This window comes from Ornithorhynchus anatinus, chromosome X1 (genome assembly GCF_004115215.2).
Source record: "Ornithorhynchus anatinus isolate Pmale09 chromosome X1, mOrnAna1.pri.v4, whole genome shotgun sequence".
NCBI classification, from domain to species: domain Eukaryota; kingdom Metazoa; phylum Chordata; class Mammalia; order Monotremata; family Ornithorhynchidae; genus Ornithorhynchus; species Ornithorhynchus anatinus.
In genome coordinates this window covers 62,082,328-62,103,514 of record NC_041749.1, presented here as the reverse complement: position 1 = coordinate 62,103,514, position 21,187 = coordinate 62,082,328, and the positions used below count along the sequence as shown (strand labels likewise).

At 44.4% G+C, this 21,187-nt stretch overlaps 1 protein-coding gene across 4 annotated transcripts in view; it reads right to left on the bottom strand.

The window, feature by feature from the left end:
* LRIG1 (leucine rich repeats and immunoglobulin like domains 1) overlaps positions 1-21,187 on the bottom strand; it is a 141,519-nt gene that overhangs the window by 23,998 nt on the left and 96,334 nt on the right. For 3 of the 4 annotated variants that reach the window (XM_039910145.1, XM_029050656.2, XM_029050658.1), the window contains exons 5-9: positions 17,179-17,322; positions 15,285-15,428; positions 12,392-12,535; positions 9,962-10,105; positions 6,006-6,086 (exon numbers count right to left, since the gene is read on the bottom strand). In XM_039910145.1, the coding sequence (XP_039766079.1) occupies positions 6,006-6,086; positions 9,962-10,105; positions 12,392-12,535; positions 15,285-15,428; positions 17,179-17,322 (657 nt within the window). The remainder of the gene's footprint in view (positions 1-6,005; positions 6,087-9,961; positions 10,106-12,391; positions 12,536-15,284; positions 15,429-17,178; positions 17,323-21,187) is intronic. The other variant, XM_029050657.2, reaches the window with a different exon arrangement.

The following is a 21,187-nucleotide window of genomic DNA, read 5'->3' as shown; positions in this document are numbered from 1 at the left end:
GGGCCAGACAAAGCTACCCATCTCCTCCTCTAGACTGTAAGCTCGTTGAGGGCAGGGAATGGGTCTGTTTATTATTATGTTGCATTCATTCATTCAATAATATTTATTGAACATTTACTGTGTGCAGAACACTGTACTAAGAACTTGGGGGAGTACAATACAACAATAAATAGACACATTACCTCCCCACAACGAGCTTACAGTTTAGAGTGCTTGTACTCTCTCAAGTGCTTAGTATAGTGCTCTGCACACGGTAAGTGCACAATGACTATGAGTCAGCTGCATGATAGCTCTTCCTCTAGACTGTAAGCTCCCTGTGGGCATAGAACTGTGTCTACCAACTCCGCTGGACTGCACTCTCTCAAATGCCTAGCAAAATGCTGTGCACACAGTAAGCTCTTAGTACAGTGTTCTGCACACAGTAAGTTCTTAATAAATATGATGGAATGAATGAAAGTAAGCACTCAACAAATACTGCGGATTGACTGATTGATAGTAACAATCTGGACCACAATCAATCCACCCAAAACCTGAACTAAATGATTAATTTCAGAGTGTCAACAAACCTTTAGATTTCAGGCAATGTTATTCCCAACTTTCTAGCACAGAAGAATCTAGCTGGTTACAAATGATCTCAGCATCAAACCACATGTTTGAAGAACCACATGGAGAAGCAGCGTGGCTCAGTGGAAAGAGCACGGGCTTTGGAGTCAGGGCTCATGAGTTCGAATCCCAGCTCTGCCACTTGTTGGCTGTGTGACTGTGGGCAAGTCACTTAACTTCTCTGTGCCTCAGTTCCCTCATCTGTAAAATGGGGATTAAGACTGTGAGCCCCACGTGGGACAGCCTGATTCCCCTATGTCTACCCCAGCGCTTAGAACAGTGCTCGGCCCATAGTAAGCGCTTAACAAATACCAACATTATTATTATTATTATTATGTTCATCTGTGGAGAATTTCTGCAACTAATAAAGTCTATGGCCCCTCATTCTGAAATTCTGCAGGGGAAGCATTCGGCTACTGTTGACATACTTCTCTGACCACTTAACTGGCCAACTGGGTCAACGTGTGGTGCTGAAACCATCATTTTACATCTCGAGTCGCCTTCAGGAAAGTCACTCTTCCTGGTTTTGGTAAAGCCACGATGAATGGTTTAAGTGAAACTGTTCTGTGAGTAGAGCCAGGAATATTCTGGATATTCACTAACTCATTAAAATATATCGGTCACATTTATCTTCTTTACACCAGGTGACAGGACTACTACAACCAGCCAGTCCTTGGTCACTCAGAAGCGGTTTACCCAGTTTGTGAATGATCCAGGCTCCCTGTTTTCCAGCCCACCCCACCCCGCCCCCGACCCCTTACTGCTTCTCTCCTTAGGTCCTAGCCATTTCATCATTCATTGAGCATCTCCCCAGGAGCTTGGGCAGCAGAACTTAGAAGTGGTGAACTCCAGCCAATCACCTCTGCTTCTTTTTAGCAGTTGTTTGAAAGACTCAGTGTGGGGAAGAGGCTGAAATTATTGTCTACAATGAAGGTTTCTGGATTTCCATCAGCCATGTTCTCTGGGCAACCATGCAAATCACTGGGTGAACGCAGGATTCATTTATAGTGTAGCGAGTTCAGCTGAATCAAGAGGACTACTTCCAACTTTGCGAGTATAAAGGGAACACTCAGTTCTGCCAGAACTCAGCTTTCCACTATATGTGTTGGCTACAACATTGTGAGGGGGTTGGATAGTATTCTTCTGGCAATGCCAGCTTGTTTGGACACAGCTTGAAAGCGAGTAAGAAGGAACTGTTGGGCCTGTGAGCACAAGGTGTCAGAAATGGATGAGTCTTTTTTTTATGGTATTTGTTAAGCACTCACTACGTGCCAGGTACTGTACTAAGCGCTGGGGTAGATTGAAGCTAATCCAGTTGGACACAGACCACGTCCCACATGGGGCTCAGCGTCTTACTCCCGTTTTATAGATGAGGTAAGTGAGGCACAGAGAAGTTAAGTGATTTGCAGTTCTGTTTAAGAAAATCTATTCAAACCTCTTTGTAAGTCAGATTCTATACAGAGGGAAGCAGCATGGCCTACTGGAAAGATCCTGGAGACCAGATTCAAATCCCCAGCTCTTCCACTTGCCTGCTGTGTGACCTCAGGCAAGTCATTTAACCTCTCTGAGCCTCAGTTTCCTCACCAGAAGACCGTAAGCTTCTCGTGGACAGGGATCCTATCTACCAACTTGATTATACTGTACTTCCCCAAGTGCTTAATAGTGTTCAACAGACACCATCGACTGATTGGGGATTAAATACTCAGTCCCCTCCCAACTTGGACTATGAGCCCATGTGGGCTAGGGAATGTGCCCACCTGTTCATTTGACATTTACCCCAGCACTTAGTACAGTGCTTGGCACCCAGTAAGAGCTTAACCAAAACCACAGTTTTTAGATGGTACACTCCCTATCATGCACAACTCCCTTTACAACTCCATATCCTTCCTCAATAGAGTTTGAGTAGGTGAAATGGAACACAGTGGCATGGGCTTGCAATCTTTTACCAGGGTCAGGGTCTAGCAGCCAATTTGGGGTCAGCACACTTCCCTTTCCCTCATTACCTAGTTCCTGGATGCGTGATCTCGTAGATACTCTTTTGGTAAATGTTGGGGATGGCTAAACAAATGAATATTCCACAGGGCAGAGAGTTAAGTTCTCCGATGCAAGATCTTTCGCCTCTGCGCTGGGATTTCAGCCAAATGATCAATCCAGAAAAAGTGATGTTTAGATTAATTATGGGCTGTAGGGGAGTGTCGGGGTCCCCAGGGCCTTCACTTGGGCTTTGTCTAATGCTTGTCCTTGAGTAAGCATATTAATTTAGAGGCCTGGCCCCCTCTGTAGAATTGAGGTTTAGAAGTTCATCTATTATTCAGCAAAGGCTAAAGAGATGGAGCTCCCTCTTGCAGTTTAACACATCTTCGTTACACTAAACACCACTCACTGCTAAATCCTTGCCAGATCAAAGGAGAGTGGATTTCCAGCAAATCTCCACAGGGCTATGCTGATTATTATTTAATCAAAAGTGGAAAGAGCACGGGCTTTGGAGTCAGGGCTCATGAGTTCAAATCCCAGCTCTGCCACTTGTCAGCTGTGTGACTGTGGGCAAGTCACTTAACTTCTCTGTGCCTCAGTTCCCTCATCTGTAAAATGGGGATTAAGATTGTGAGCCCCACGTGGGACAACCTGATTCCCCTGTGTCTACCCCAGCGCTTAGAACAGTGCTCTGCACATAGTAAGCGCTTAACAAATACCAACATTATTATTATTATTATTAACTGCCCTGATACATTATCAGTAGGGTTGGCACCACAAAACCCAGAAGCTTAGACAAATGGCCTTTTGATCAAATTGCCTTTCTAAATGGAATGGGGGAATGTTTATATTCCCGGGAAATGTTTTAGGTCCAGTATACGTCAGATAATAATAAGTGAAAGGTCTAAAGTGGCAATAACACCTCTAGCATTTTGTCTTGCCAAGAAAAAGTATAATCCAACCATAACATTAGTTCAATATGAACTTGAAAGTAGGGTCCCACTTGAAGTCTATGGGCCCAAAGATCTCTGGGAACAGCAAGGAAGTGGTGACACTGGTTGGCTCTCTCTCCCAATCATGGTAGAGATTCATTTTTACAAAATCAATCAGAGCCAAAGAAATGGACAAAAGTCCCTAAAAAGTAGAAGGATTTGCTGAAAGAACTGAGGAAAAAGAAAGTTCTGAGAAAGGGGATAGCTACCTGCTCACTGCTCAGTTCCTCTTTTCTATCTAATAATGGAAGCCAAACTTACACTGAACCACAAATGCCTGGAAGATTCTCAAATCCAGGCTCATATGCAGGAGGGGATTTACTTAGCCACTGAGAAGCAATGTGGCCTACTGGAAAGAGCATGGCCCTGGGAGTCAGAGGACCTGGGTTCTAATCCTGGTTTCACCACCTGTCTGCAGGGTGACCTTGGGCAAGTCACTTCACTTCTCTGGGCCTCAGGCTCCTCATCTGTAAAATGGGGATTAAGACTGTGAGACCCATGTTGGTCACGGATTGCGTTCAGCCTAGCTTGACTCCACTCCAGCAATCAGTACAGTGCCTGGCACATAGTAAGTGCTTAACAGATACCATTAAAAAAAAAAGACATCTTTCTTTGCTTGCTTTAGAGAAAAATCCTCTTAGAAACCCAAACACCCTGGAACCCTGCTCCCACTCAGGCACAGGGCAAACAACCGTCATTAAAAAGTCAGTGGATTGAAGAGACCTCAGAAGTAGCAATCCAGGGCAGTACATGGGACCCTGTCAAGTAATATTCCACAACACAGTTTGGATTTAATTGCTGGCTTGCCATATGCTCAGTATCGCTAAAACAACACTTTTCTACAAGTTATTTCAGCTCACCAACTCAATACCTTTGATCATAACCAAGCAGGAGCAAAGTACTATATTTTACCTAAAACAGCAGATGTAAATGGCACTGAGCCTGTGACAATTTTTTTTTTAATGGCACCTGCTAAGTGCTTACTATGTGCTAGGCACTGTTCTAAGTGCTGGGGTAGATACAAAGTAATCAGGTTGGATACAGTACGTGTCCCACAAGGAGCTCAGAGTCTTAATCTCTATTTTACAGATGAGGTAACTGAAGCACAGAAAGTGAAGTGACTTTCCCCAGGTCACACAACAGAAAGGTGGCAGAGCTGGGATTAGAACCCAGGTCTGTGTTCTACCCACTAGGGCATGCTGCTTCTCAATATCAATATCTGCATAGTTCATGCATATGTGCACTGGATGAGAAGACGCTACCTGTAAGGAAGAGGCAAACACTGGGGACTGAAAGAGCTGTGGAAGGGAAATAATGGGTCCGATGAACAGGTCTGCAGTGAGGGGAAGAGGGAAGGAATGGAATTTGGGAGATGCACAGTCGTCAACTCCTCATTACTTATGTTTATGAGAAATCTGGCTAGCGTGCATCATTTAATTAATTAATTAATTCATTCATTCAATAGTATTTATTGAGCGCTTACTATGTGCAGAGCACTGTACTAAGCGCTTGGAATGAACAAGTCAGCAACAGATACAGTCTCTGCCATTTGACGGGCTTACAGTCTAATTGGGGGAGACAGACAGACAAGAACAATGGCAATAAATAGACTCAAGGGGAAGAACATCTCCTAAAAACAATGGCAACTAAATAGAATCAAGGCGATGTACATTTCATTAACAAAATAAATAGGGTAATGAAAATATATACAGTTGAGCAGACGAGTACAGTGCTGAGGGGATGGGAAGGGAGAGGGGGAGGAGCAGAGGGAAATGGGGGGAAAAGAGGGTTAAGCTGTGGAGAGGTGAAGGGGGGCGGTAGAGGGAGAAGGGGAGCTCAGTCTGGGAAGGCCTCTTGGAGGAGGTGAGTTTTAAGTAGGGTTTTGAAGAGGGGAAGAGAATCAGTTTGGCGGAGGTGAGGAGGGAGGGCATTCCAGGACCGCGGGAGGACGTGGCCCAGGGGTCGACGGCGGGATAGGCGAGACCGAGGGACGGTGGAACCTCATGTTATCCAACAGTTTCCATCTCAGGCACCTCTAAACCTCAGAGCTACTAATTAGAAACCAAAAGAAATCCTATAAAGAAGAAAAAGTATGGCAATCTCCACAGAAAATAGACACCCGGACTGTCTTGAAGCATGCACGATTTATGCCATAGAGAAGAGCGGCTATAATGGCATCGGGTTTTGGGCCCTTTCAAATAAACATGAGGTTACTAATAAGGCCATCGTTCATGTTACAAGAGTTCACTCTCACACTTTTTCTTTGAGATTCTCCCCACCTTCCTCTCCACCCACCACCCCCTCTTACAAAAGAAGATATATGTAGAAATAGAACACTTTCAGGCAGAGCATGAGAACAAAGGCTACCCAGAGGGGAGTGGGGGAAACTTCTCCCCTTAAGAGACCAAACAAGACTTCAAACACAGCAATACTCACAGCTTGTTCAGGCTGTCTAGGCCCGTAAAAGCCCCATTGGTGTCTTCTATTGTGCCCGAGATCTCGTTATGGTCCAGATCCCTGGGGAGAAGACAAAAGAATGCTCAATCAATTTATCAGTCCTGTACTCACCATTTCAGAATGAAGGGAAAAGATTTGGGAAAGGTTATTGTACTCTCCCAAGTGCTTAGTACAGTGCTCTGCACACGGTAAATGCCCAATAAATATGATTGATTAATCCCCCCCCTTTGTAACTGAGGGTTTTCTTTTCTTTTTCCCCCTCCCAAACAGAGCAGTTAGACATTTTAGGCAAAAGAAGCGCTGTCTGGCTCGCAGTTTGACATTTTCAACCCACACTACACACTTCCACACATCAAGCTATCACACAATGCTTTTTCAAATCACATCCCATTGAAAGCTTTGAGGATGTTTCTAGAGCAGAGGGACTTCTTCCACAATAAAGCAACAACAAAAAAAAAAAACCCAAAACCACCCTTCTGCAAGCCACTTTCCAGGAAAGGAACTGCTTGCTAGCCTTGTTTTGCTTTATGTTGCAGAAAAAAAAAAAACCTAATGGTCAGGGGGCACCGGATGTAGATGAAGAGGAAAAACAGAAGGTGCAATAATATTCTACCACCAGTCCCAGTCTTTATAAACATCTGGTTGATTAAACACCCGGCCCTCCTGATCTAACCAGGAAAGGTGCTGGAATTTTTCCTTTGGTCCCTGGTTTTTTGACCTTCTTGGCAACGTGCTGGCCCACACTCGAGAGAATGGGGAAGGGGAAAAAGGGAAGGGGCTGCACAAGTGGAGCGACGAAAGTAAGGTGACTTTAGAGCAACACTGATTTGAGGTGGGATCATGATTCAGGGCCAGTCCCATATTTCAGCATGAGCGGGGCATGGTACGCAGCAAAGGCATTCATTCACTCATTCAATCGTATTTATTGAGCGCTTACTATGTGCAGAGCACTGTACTAAACACTTGGAATATACAATTCAGCAACAGATAGAGACAATCCCTGCCCAACAATAGGCTCACAGTCTAAACACTGCAGACACTCAGTAGGTGACAGGCATGATTAATGCTCTCATGGCCGAGAGTAGGCTGGGAGTAAGCCAGAGAGAAAACCTGGATGACAAAGTCAAGCATGCAGCAATATGCTCTGAACAAGGGGAGGAAACTTGAGTGATGAGTGAATTCTTAAACAAGAACATATTCTTCCTGTCTCTGTGTGTGTGTGTGTGTGTGTGTGTATGTGTGTGTGTGGGCACGCACACCTAGGTCTCCATGTCTTGCTTGCTCATTCATTTTCTTTCTTGATCTCACTCATTCTCCTGTTTGCTCTATCAACTGCTCCCTTTTGCAAGCTGCTATGCTCTCCATTTCTAATAATTGTGATATTTGCTAATATTAATAATAAAAATTATGGAATTTATTAAGCGCTTACTATGTGCCAGGCACTGCATTAATTGCTGGGGTAGATATAAGGTAATCGGGTTGGACACAGTCCCGGTCCCACGTGGGGCTCATGGTCTCAATCCCCATGTTACAGATGAGGTAACTGAGGCACAGAGAAGTTAAGTGACTTTCCCAAGGCCACACAGCAGACAAGTGGCAGAACCCATGAACTTCTGACTCCCAGGATCGTGCTCTATCCACTGCACCATGCTGCTATATGCCAAGCACAATACTAAGCACTGGGTCAGATACAAGGCAATTAAGTTGAACTCGGTTCTTGTCCCACATGGAGCTCACAGTTAAAGTAGGAGGGAGAACAGGCACTGAATTCCCATTTTACAGATGAAGAAAAAAAGACAGAGAGAGGTTAAGTGACTTGTCCAAGGTCACACAATAGACAACTATAGGATTCAGAATCTGAACTCAAACCCTCTTCTCTCGCTTTTGCTCTGACTCCTTTTTGCCCACTGTTTGGCTTGGACACCCACTTGCTCACACCTGCATACTAAGCTCTTGAGAGAATACGAGAGAAGTAAAAACACACAGTCACTTCCCCTTAGGAGTCTACCATCTGATGGAGTTGAACTAATAAAAACTTACAGAGGGAACACTGTAAAAGGAAGTAGTATAAATGTATGTATCTCTCTTTCTCAGCTCATGCCTATACAAACATCCAAAGATCCATTCTGATGCAAATCAGAATTGACTGATTAGCCTGCCTTTTTCTTGCTTATTCAGTAACACTTCATTTCTTCCTGCCTGGGAAAGCATTCATCCAACTAGTTGATCCTTCTGCTACTCCTCTAGATCTTCCAACTTTTGATGAGGCTCTTGTTCATTCTTCTCATCTTTTTTTTTCTTTTCTTTTTTCTCTCCATCTTTTCTTCTGTCCATAGAACCACCTCCCTCTGGTCTCCTTCCAGTAGAAAAGAACAGGCTGTCCCACGTCATTTGGTCGAAAGTGCTAAAAACTAAAATGCACTTCGTTGTGTTTGTTGTTCTTCTAAAGGAAGCTGTAAGTTTGAGACTGGAAAGGAAATGATGCCTTCAATGGACTCCCTTCTTGGATCCTTTCCTATCCTCCCCGGCCTCCGCCAGAAATATGGGTATGGCTGCCTCTCTTTGTCCTCTCTCTCAAGCGCTTCCAGCCCCTGCTGCCAATTTCCTATTCTTTCTGGCCGGCTGGGCTTGAATGCTTACTGCCTTGTTAATCACGGTGCTGGGAGGTCCCCCGCCCTGACCTCTATTTGAATAGCTCCACATTTCAGCAGTTTCACACTCACCACAGGCTCACCAACAATGGGCCATAATTAAAGAATACTCGGGTCCCTTTCACCAGGTGCAGGACCCAATCAGCCTTCCTCTCTATTAAATTAGAATCCGCTTGCTCTTGCTCTTTCTTCTCCATCACTTGTTCCCTCCCCGCATTGAGCGCAAAGGGGGCACAGCACTATCGGCAAAGAAGAGGAAGCTGCAAACTTTACTGCCCACTTTTCTTTGGAGCCTTTAGTCCTCCTATTGACAGCTGCCTAGGAGATGCCCTTTTTCTATGCCAACAATTGAAAGGCTTTGGGAAAAGCCCAGAAAAGCATTTTTCAGTAACTTCCTCCAGTGAAATTCAATTAAGGGAACAAATAATCACTCAGCTCCAGGAGAGGCCATTCCCACCCCTATCAACTCCGGGGTGGGGACGCCCTCAACAAAGACTAAATGCTTTCTTTCCCCCCACCCCCGAATACTGGCTTTTCCGGGGATTTCCAACACAACTTGGGGTGCGGGGGGAAAACAAGTGAACCCAAATATCCCTGGCACTGAAAGAGAATGTCCAGAGCCTTAGAAAGAGAGGGACAATAGTCAATTCTCAATAATAAAATCCAATGCACCCTTCAATGTGCATCCTGTATCCATTCAGCCTGAGGTATTTGAAAGTCTTTGGTACCACAGGAAGCAAGGGCAGGATGGGTTTACTCCAGCACTGGCCTGGGAGTCAGAGGACCTGGGTTCTAATCCCAGCACTACCAGTTGTCTGCTGTGTGACCTTGGGCAAGTCACTTCACTTCTCTGGGCCTCAGGTCCCTCATCTGTAAAACGGGCTTTAAGACTGTAAGCCCCATGTGAGACAGGGACTGTATCCAACCTGATTAGCTTGTATCTACCTCAGCACTTAGGACAGTGCCCGGCACATAGTAAATGCTTGACAAATACCATTAAAATAAAGACAACATTTTGGGAATTACTGTTTGGTGACCCCCAATCTTCACCATCCACCAGCACTCCACTGGAATAACCTCGAGTAGGTGGAAAGTTACTGTTTCGCTCTCAACAGATTAGTTTACAGTGGCTCCTGCAAAATGGGAGCCTTATAAAAAAACTCAGTTCCAATTTTAATTGCACCTTGCTTGTGAGCAAGAAGAAACTGACCGTAACAAAACAGTCCAATCAGGCTGAGCCCATTGGCCCCTTCTCCCCACTGCAGATAAATAAGAAACACTTACAAGACCCTCAGGTTTCTGAGTCCCTTGAAGGCACCTTCTGCGATGTGACTAATAGAATTATGGCTGAGACGCAGGATATGCAAGCTACTCAAGTCTGCCAAGCTTTCTTCATCAAGTCTAGTTAGATTGTTGAAGGACAATATCCTGAATAGACAGGGGAAAAAAAATGAAAGGAAACTGACTAAGTAATCAGAGGGCTCAGCAGTTTGTTTTTTAACTCTCCCCAACAACTACACACCTGAACCTTGTGCACAGGATACACTTTCAGTTCATAACCTCTCCACACAAAAGTGGGGCAGCCAGAAAATAAGATGACCAAGCCAATCGCAACCAAATCTCAAACAAGCCGCTAGAATATCACTAAGGATCCAGGATTTGTTCAAAAACAGTTTTTTAACCTACCTTCTGAAGGGTCAGATCCTGGTTTTCCAAAATAACTGAAACCTGGTCAATCTTAGGATGAGAATCCATCTACCATACAATCAGACCTACGTTAATGCGTCAGAAAACCACACATTCACAAATGGCACTCCAGATCCCATGCTCCAGATTTACTCCCTTCGCGTCCTTTGGTTTAAGCGGGGATCGTTAAGGAGGCCAGTCACTAGCTTCTGGGCTGCACATCTAAGTGACAACATTATTGGGAGCAAGGTATCCTGAGTCAACTAGCAGATAGTGTCTGTGGCACAGGTGCCTGTGCCAAGTCATCGTCACCAACTCTGATGGAACACCCATCTTTGAAGCACGCTTGGTCAACAGATCAATTTGGGGTGTAAACTTTCCTGCTCCTTAGCCTCTGAATCCCTCCCTCGGTGGCCTTAGCCCTACCCCTTAGCCTGAACCACTTGATTTTGTCTTGGAGGATTTAAAAATTTAAAAAAACAAAAACAAAAAACAACCAAAAACACACACGCTCCCACACACAACACACATATACACTCAAGCCCAAAAGAAAATCTAGATCAGAACAGGACACTTAGGCCACCGAAAGTGTTATTTCCTTGGCATATCAGTCATCTGACCTTTAAAAATGGGAAATTGGACAAAGAAATACAGACAAGATTAATAAGTTTCAAAGGAAGAATGGAGTAACATTCTTTCATTCCAAAGAGAAGTAGCATCAGTTATGAAGATCTGGCAGGTGACCAAAATAATGTCCTCACCTGCAATTAAAGAATTTTGCTTAAAAAAATCGTGCTAAACAGTAATCCTAAACCTGGCTGGAAGTTTACTTTGCTGTCAAGCCGTGAAGTCTCTCCGTGACTGAGAGACTAGGCATGCTCCCTTTAGTCTTGAGAAGGTTTTAGACTATCTATCATCAGAGTTGCAACCAGCTGGAAAGTTTCATACAATGGAACTGCTTTTTTCGGTGCTCTCCAACTCAGGACCCGCAAGCAAAACTGACAGGTTATAAAATAGCAATATTTCCCCTCCGAAGTAGTATATATTAGCCAGGTTGAGGGAGTCGAACACAGCTCCAGCTTTCACTCACTGATCAAGTGCAGATGAGAAAAATGCCATCTACTGAGGCTTGAAGTGATACAGAAAGAACTCTAAAGGGTTAACTGGAAAAGACAGATCCTGAGGATGACCTTCCCCAGGAAGATGCAGAATTGGCTTTGTGCATTAGGAACTGCAATTATACTCACATTCAACGTTCGGAGGAAAGGGAAAGACAAAAAAATATCTCATCAGTCATTTCAATACCTCATTTGAGTTGAATCTGAGCCAATACCCCAACACCTCTCCAGGGGTAAAGAACTTTACTGGGTAAAAAAAGTTTTCTTACAATAAAGTGGGTCTCAGGGTCCTTGGCACTTTAACCTGTCTTATGTGATGAGGGTGCAAACTGACCTTTTCACTCTAAATTATTCAAACTTTGATCCAGAATGCTGAGTAAGATTCTACACCTGTTAAATTGAGGTGAGACCTCTCTTGAAATGTGTGAACTTCATTCTTGAAGTGTCTGGAATAAATTTCCCCAAATCCCATTAAGTAAAGAGAAATTCTAGGGGTGTATACTCCACAGAAAATGGCAGGTTCACTGCTATCAAATCACATAATGCTAAGGGAAGTAAGATCCAGTCCACTGAAGTGTTCTTCATGGCAGTTGGAGAAATGCTTCATAATGTGTCAACAAATATATAGGTGATCGCACAAAAATGATGAAGGAGGAAGCTAATCTGGTCTTGTACTTAACTGAGTTTGTTTTTTAAGGGCATCTTGATAAGTGCACTGGTTATTATACCCAAGAGACTACACTGGACTAAATGGTTTCAGAAGAGTTTGTTTCTTCCTCCCTTCAAGAAAATCACATTTCCTTGGGCATTTTTTTGGGGGGGGATTTAAATGAAATGACCAGATAAACTATCCGCTGAAGAATGGACTACTCGTTTCACAGTGCAAAGACCCAAACTGGAAGCCACTTACAGCTCATGCAGCTTCTGACAGAAACTCCAACCATCTCGGCTAATGCGGGAAATTGAATTGTTACTGAGGTTAAGTTGGTGGAGAGCGGTGAGGCCATAGAGTGAGCCACTGTTCACTTCCGTCAAACTGTTGTACTCCAGATGCCTACAACAAAAGGCCAAACAGGAGATTATTTAGGTACTCATCCATACCACGAGACCCTTTTAAACAGAGAACATACACACAAGGATATTAAGCACCCAAAGTGTGATCAAATACAGGTCTTGATCCTTGGCATGTATATTAGTGGGTAGCATACCAAGTCTCTAGCCTTGGGCAGGGTGTGGAATAAGCTGATGCGTGTGGTGGCATGAATCTTACCAGCCCCCAAAGGTTTGAGCTAAAGTTCACTCACTTTGGACGTTACTGGGTTTTGGGGGGTTTGTTGTTTTTTTTTTTTAAATGGTATTTGTTAAGTGCTTACTATTTGCCAGGCACTGTGCTAAGTGGTAGGGTAGATATAAGCTAATCAGGTTGGACACAGTTCAAGTCCCTCAAGGGGCTCACAGTCTTAATCCCATTTTACAGGTATGGTAACTGAGGCACAGATAAGTTGGGTCACACAGCAGACAATTGGAGGAGTTGGTATTAGAACTGACTCCCAGGCCGATGCTCTATCCGCTAAGCCGTGCTGCTTCTTTTTCTAGTTTGTTTACTTCTGCTAACTACAGCAAATTCTCCAGTTTTCATAATTACTAGGAAAAGTAAATTATTTTAGCCAGTCACTGCTGAAACTTGAACAACACATTTGCCAAATGATATGGCAATCTCCGTCCTTTTTACGGCATCTAACTGCATTTCACTCACCAGGTATCTTCATTTAAATTTTAATATCAGTCATCTATAGACTTGGGAGCTTTAAGTGGAAACCTCCTGGTATTTTTCTTGGTTTTTTTTTTAATCATTGTACTAGAACACATATCTGGTATAGGTTAAGACTCCCTTGACAAAAACAAAATATAAGCACATACTGAAGACTTTACCACACCCTCATAAAAGGTAAATAAACCTGAAAGACAAGCTATACATTTCATGTCCCAAGGAAGTTCTCACCCCCAACTCACACAAATACACACCAAGTGCAATTTTCCGGAATCATATGAGTTGGTTTGTAGGAAAATAATAGGTATTTCTAGGGGACAAATGGGTTCAAAAAAATAGGAGTCACGTGATGGAAACCAAGTTTCTAGATTGGTGTATATGACTTTTTTTTTTTTAGGATGGTATTTGTTAAGCATGTACTATGTGCCAAGCACTATACTGAGTGCTGGGGTAGGTACAAGATAATCAGGTTGGACACAATCCCTGTCCCATATGAGGCACACAGTCTCAATTCCCATTTTAAAGATGAGGTAACAGACACATTCAATCATTCTGTTTATCACATAATTGCTCCTATTAGAAACCTCCTAGATCCTTTATATTCTGAATAAAAAAAATTCAAGCATTAAGGCTCAGAAACTGATGGAACAAATTCTTAGAAATTTCCACAGAATGCTCAACCTGATCCTAGCATCAATGGAGATGCACAGGACCTAGAATTGGTAATAGTAATGTTGGTATTTGTTCAGCGCTTACTATGTGCTAAGCACTGTTCTAAGCGCTGGGGTAGATACAAGGTAATCAGGTTGTCCCACATGGGGCTCAGAGTCTTCATCTCCATTTTACAGATGAGGTAACTGAGGCACAGAGAAGTTAAGTGACATGCCCAAGGTCACACAGCTGACTAGCGGCGGAGCTGGGATTAGAACCCATGACCTCTGACTCCCAAGCCCGGGCTCTTTCAACTGAGCCATGCTTTGGTGGCATAGAGGAAGTAGAAGGTGACAAGTGGTGACCACCTTGGAGTTGGAGAAGAGGCAGGTTAAAAAGCACACACTTGTAGTGTACAATGCCAGAAATCAGGGGTGACGGGCACAAACATTTTGCATCACTTCATCCTTTGGTCCTTCTTGAACACAAGGAGTTCATGTTGGAAGTAAGCGCAACTGTAACCTACCTCTGCATCCTGGGAAGAAAACAATAAGAGCAAGGGAATGCCTGACCCAGGATCCTGGAAAGGGGAGAAGTCTGAATGCCCTGAAACAAGCTGCCTGCCATGTTAATGGACAGCTTCTCCGAGGTACAGAGCTAATGTCAAAGGGATCATCTGGCATGTCCTTTTTACTGCCTTTGGCAGACCAGTTTCTAGAGTTCCCCAGAGCAGAGTGTAAACCTACATGCTGTGCCCAGGGATTCAAACCAGCTCCTAAGCGGGATGGGATGGCTTCTGGACCACCATCAAAGATCAGGTTTCTTATACCCAGACTCCCTGGGGGAGCTCCAATCCCAAGAGGAATAGCCAGAATCAAATCAGCTCCAATCACTGGGAAGGAACTGGCAAGCCAACAGTTTGGGGTCTGCAGGTTTCATTGCTCTGTGACGCAACCTGCTCAGTCATATGGCCCCAGGCCTACTCGCTCAGGGATGGACTCAAGGAAACTCTAGCTGGGGTAAGTTACCGATTTGGGTAACCATAGTAGCTACTATCTCTCAAACCACTAACTCTCTGAACCAGGGATGGGGAAGTTGGATGGTGGCATGTCCCTTTTTCTACTCAGGGAAGTGCTCATCTCTCAGTAGATGCGAGCACCACACATCCTGGAGGAGGATGAAATGGGGAGGTTTTCGGCAGAATGCCCATCAAAACCTTCCGCGGATAGTGTTCAGATAGGGGATGTAGAGCACAGACCTCTCTGAAGTCAAGACTGTTGCAGCCCAAAGCAGCTGCCCCTGGGGTGCGCTTGCCCAGCTTGGGGCTCTGCTCACTCTCCTATCCCGACTGAAAGGGCAACATCCATTTCCCTCCACTTACAGGACTTGCATCTTGGCCAGACCCCAGAATGCTCCATCTGTCAGCCTGCTGATACTGTTGCGCTGCAGTTTCAAAACATCCAAGCTGTCCAGTCCCTGGAAAGTCAGCCCCTCAATTTGGTGAATTCGATTCCGGTTCAGCTCCCTACAAAGGACAATGGAGTATGTTAAGAGACTTCCCTTCTGGGTAACAATTCCTAGCAGAAGCTGGGGGAGTTCTGCTTTTGCATACTCTTGTTTGCTCTCTCTCTCTCTCACACACACACACACTTTTCCCCAAACCCTCCTTCCAAAACACACACAGCCTTCAGTCACCCATACATCATCACCTCTTCTCTGCGGGAAATATTGGAGGTGATCATTAAAACTGAATGAAATAATAGTAATGCAGAGATTCCCCCTTGCAATGAACCCTGCATTGAAATTGTCGTCTTTCTTTTTTTTTTTTTTAATGGTATGTGTTAAGCACTACAATGTGGCAGGGACTTTACTAAGCTCTGGGGTAGGTACAGGATCAAGATAATCAGGTTGGACCCAGTCTATGTCCCATGTGGGGCTCACAGTCTTAAGCCCCATTTTAATAATAATGATGGCATTTGTTAAGCGCTTACTATGTGCAAAGCACTGTTCTAAGCGCTGGGGAGGATACAAGGTGATCAGGTTGTCCCACGTGGGCTCACAGTCTTAATCCCCATTTTAAAGATGAGGTAACTGAGGCACAGAGAAGTTAAGTGACTTGCCCAAAGTCAAGCAGCTGACAAGTGGCTGAACCGGGATTTGAACCCATGACCTCTGACTCTCAAGCCTGTGCTCTTTCCACTGAGCCACGGTGCTTCTCTTCTACAGAGGAGGTAACTGAGGCAGAGGAAAGTGACTTGCCCAAGAGCACACATCAGACATTTTCCCATGAAACATCATCTCAAGTTCCACCGATTATATTGCAGGTGTACAATTTCTGACACTGCTGTGAAGAAATGGTTAGGACATCTACTGAAAGGCTTTATTTTCAAGTTTCTGTAAATGTGGCTGTCAAAACAAAACTCCACACAGGGTGTGTGCTTTTCAGTGGGGATAACGCAATAATTAGGAACACAGTACGGTAGCCATTTCTCTGCTTCTCTTCTAGTTATCTCTGTGAGGCCGATTTGAAAAAGCCACCACACAATAGAGACAGTGTGGAGCCATAGCTTCTGCAAGAACAGTTACTCCTCTGCATGGAGAGCCCATGTCAGCTTTGGGAAAAACATGAACCCGATTTTGAAACCAAATATCATGTACGAGATTTAAGACATGCAGATTCTTCCACCCTTCTGTGCTGACAAGCATGCATCCCCTTTCAGAGCACACAGAGTGAATGAAAACGAAACAAAATTAAAAACACCTTCAAGTGAGTACATCTACACCTAATTCCAACCGTTCCAACATGTGCAAGCACTGAATTACTTTCCCAAGCAACCCTCCTTCACTGTGCTTTACTGATGCATAAAAAGATACCTGTGTGGCCCAGAAGGCATTGAAGGAAAATAAACAAAAGAAATCAGATGTCTAGATCTATCTCCTTGCAGAGGAAACCAAATGGACAAAAACACAGCCTGTCTCCAGCAGGCAATCGGCCATTTACACACGCGGCTTTAATTACTCAAATTTAGAGGAGCCTCCCGGTTCCCATATTGGGCTGATCATTCCTTTCGCCATTTAAGTTGACTCACAGGTACAAGGACAAAACTCCTAATTTGTTTTTATGAGGTGCCAGGACAGGACCATTAATAATAGCTTACGCAACGTTTTACAGATGCAGGGTAAGGAAGGGTTGCTTTTGGAGCACATGTCCTCAGGGAAATTTTATCTCCATAAAGTTAGGCAACCCTTAATTAAAGTACAGGTTTTTTACTCACAGTTGTGTTAGCCTGGGTAACTTGAATGCTTTCACAGGAAGATGGGCGATCCTGTTTTTACTCAGACGAAGTGTTCGCAGGGACCGTGACAGACTATCAAAAGCACCGGGCTCTAGGGTGCTGATTCGGTTGCTCCCCAGGTAGCTGCAATAATTCATCACAGAAGATTTAATGGCTCCATCAGAGTCTTCGTTGTTCGATCACAGACATTTACTTAGTCTCCAAAATGCCTTTGGAAATTATGGCAAGTAATACCGAAATGCACGAGTTCCAAAAAATATACATATCATCCCAAGACTATACAAAACGTAGTTTGCTGAGAGAATTCTGGTGAAGTTTCTTCCCACCCCTGCTAAATTTGGACATTGGTTTACAAAGTTTGTGTCTTGCCATCTCTCATATCCAGCCCAAGATGGGCCTCTGGAACACATGGGTAGACAGGGTAAACTTGGGGAAGCCTCGGTTTCAGGGGAGGTTTCTCAGTGCCCACCTGAGAGAGAGAGATGCTTTATACTTGTGAGCACATGGGAAAAACAGCAGTATTTTTTTTTTTGCCTAAGAAAAGGTCAGAGTGGAAAGAGTGATTTAAAGTTTAGAGCTTCTGGTACATTTTCAGAATATGGTTTGCATGGCCTTTTGTGTAATAAAACACTCTGCCCAGTACTTTTTCAGCAGGATACCTTTCCATACAAAACTTGAAGGCAGACACTAACAGATTGATGACGAACCAAACTCTCAAGATAGTATCCTACTGCCCTGGAAGAGGTGAACTGAGAGCAAACAAGTAATATAAAGAATTCAATCATTCAGGAAAATTTGCCTATGAATAATTGCAAGATCTGTACCTAAGTGTTGTAGGGTTGGGGGTGGGGGTGAATATCAAATGTCGAAAGGTCACGGATCCAGGTCTAGAGGGGGAGTCTCTCAATGAAGAATCAGCATTGCAATAGGGACCCAATGGCGGGGAGGTTAAAAACAGACTGCTAACAATCTGAAGGATCTTCTACGTCACTGTGGACTCAGCCTTTGGAGAGTTGGACTTTTTCCCAGAAGAGTCTCTGACCACCACTGAGCACCCTCTCCACCCATTTTCTTATTTTGCCCTCCTTGCAGGGAGGGACCAAGTCTGCTCATTTTCATCTTATTTTCCCTAGCATCTAGTCGTTTCTTGGGACTTTGTGGTATGTTTGATAGACAGCTGTAGTGGTGATGATGGCTGCTTTTCTTATCTCTTTCAGAGGCAAACACCTCTTCTCTGGCAAGAGTGAGAAGAGAAGGCCTGAGAGAATTTTTGAAACTCTCAGTCTTCCTCTAGTGTGGTGGTTATTTTCCCGAAAAACCCCATGTTAAGGAAAACTCATACTATGATAACCGCAGAATTTGTTAAGCGCTCACTATGTGTTGAGAACTGTACTAAGCACTGGAGCAGGCAGGGCACAGTCCCTGTCCCACATTCATTCATTCAATCGTATTTATTGAGCGCTTAGGCTGTATGCAGAGCATTCTGCTAAGTGCTTGGGAGAGTACAACAATAAACAGACACATTCCCTGCCCACAAAGAACTTACAGTCTGGTGGTGCGGGGAGGGGGGGGGGGGGGGGGGCAGACATTAAAAAAAATAAACCCACATGGGAAGCAGGCTCTGAAGGAGAGAGGACAGGTATCTTTATTCTTATTTTTATATATGAAGAAACTGAGACCCAGCAAGGTTAAGTGACTTGTTTAAGGTTGCACAGCATGCCAGCGAAGGGAGAGGGCCAAAGGGGGATTCGAACCCAAGTCTCCTGACTCCCAGGCTTGTGTCCTTTGCACTAAGCCATTCTGCTTCTCATACTGTAGTATGTGCACTTTGACAGACAACAGATGTATGTCACCAATTTGACTGATATTATAGTACGAGTGCTTTGACAACTATTTCTTCCCAGTGTCACATCGTGGTCTAACCAAATTGCCATTGTTGGAAGAGTAGTCCTTATTTCCCACACTGAATAATATATCTAAAAAGCATAGTAAAGATCCATATTGTTATGGAAGAGCCATCTGAAAAAAACAATAACATACTTCTTTTTCCTAACTGTGAAGGGCTGCCCAATTAGGGTTCCTCACTTTAGAATAAAAAGGAATATATTGTCTGCAATTTTTTCAGAATAAAAGGCACACAATAAGCACTTAACAAATGCCATCATTATTATCTAATACCAGCACTGCCTGCTTCCTCATTTCAGGAAAAAAATAAAACATTTACTGAGTTCACAGTGTGTTGTCATCCTTGTACCTAATTTGAACACAAATGGGAAGGGTTCATATGACCACTTGTGCACCTTCTAAAGTACTCGAGGGGGAAAAAAACGAAACAAAAAATTGCAGGTCTGAGTTATGCAGTCCTGGTTTTGTCACCGATTCTGCTATGCTGTTAAGCATTTCATCTCTGTTACTCAGTATCCTACTGTGCAAAAATCAACATCTGGGAAAAACCTGAGATCTTCAGAAATATGCACAATTTCTTCTTCTTCCCCTTTCCACTGTGGTTGGACTGATGGAAAGAGCATTACTCTGGGAATTAGAAGACCTGGATTCTAGTCCCAGTTCTGACTGGAGCTGGCTAAAATGGGCCTAGACTGCACCCATCCCATGCAATGTGCTGCAACCCTGCCCGTCTCCTTGCACGTTGCACTCTGTACCCCAGTGGGAGGATAGCTGGCAGATTATGGGACAGAGCTAGTGGGTGCTGGTGGCTTGCACACTAGCAATAAATTCACCAGCATAAATTCTAGGTCCCCAAGTGCCAGGCACTTATAGTTATCAGCAGAAGTACCTTTGAAAACAAGGGTTTGTCACTTGCTCTCTGGCCCTATACCATCACTGAATTCTCTACAAGGATACCACTGACCTATCCATTTCCCTCTTTCCTGCATGCATCTGGGCAGCATGGATGAGGAGAATCTGGGCCAGAGAGAGCCACTAACCCCTCACCATCAGGGACTGGGGAGCTAATCTTGTTCATCCTTGAGGTCTTTGCTGTGACAACTGAGTGAGAGAAGCTTCCCTACACCCACCCAGAGACTGGGGCTGAAAGAGTGTGAAGGAATGTAGGATCCACAGTCTTTCTGCCAAGGTGGAGACTGCCTTAAAAAACAACAACAGCCCATCCCTGGACTCAGCTACAGGCTCCAGATGCCCCGTGCAACCTCAGTGCTCACATCTTGTCCAAAACCATGGGATGTGTAGAATGAGTGGGACTGGTGAGCAAGTTTAAGAGAAGAGGGGCGGTAAAAGGAGAGCAGAAAGAGCCAGTAGTATAGGAGGGGTTGATCTGAAAGGTGGAAGGAAATGACTTGGGATATGGAGAGCAAACCAGAAAGGCTCAGAGGGGATAAGATGGACTTCGGAGGAGAAGAGACGCAGAAGGGCAGAAGAGAAAAGTGGCAGAGCCTAAGAAAACATGGTGTAGCAATGGAAGGAGAGAGTTTGTCTGATTAGGAAAGGGATAATAATAATGTTGGTATTTGTTAAGCGCTTACTATGTGCAGAGCACTGTTCTAAGAGCTGGGGTAGATACAGGGTGATCAGGTTGTTCCACGTGAGGCTCACAGTTAATCCCCATTTTACAGATGAGGTAACTGAGGCACAGAGAAGTGAAGTGACTTGCCCACAGTCACACAAAAAGACTAGCGATGTAAGTGCAAGGAGTAAACGACCACAGGAGATGGTGGAGATCTTCTGGATTGCTACAAGCCAGTCGTCGTGGGAGGAGAGAGGTTTCTGTGGGGTTCCTTGTACTGGGCCGGATTGCCCGACTTGGGAGGATTCGGTGAGGTCTGCTGCTGAGCCAGGCTTTTAAATCCAAATTTCCTAGAGGCCCGGGAGACCATGCTGGGGGAGCTTCCCATTTGTCTGTGCAGAGGACTACCCCTGCAGTGAACCGGCTCTGGCATGTAGAGGGAAGAGAAAAAAGCCTGCTTCAAGGAGACCTGAGGGAGTTTGGCTCAATCTGCTTCTTGACATCCAG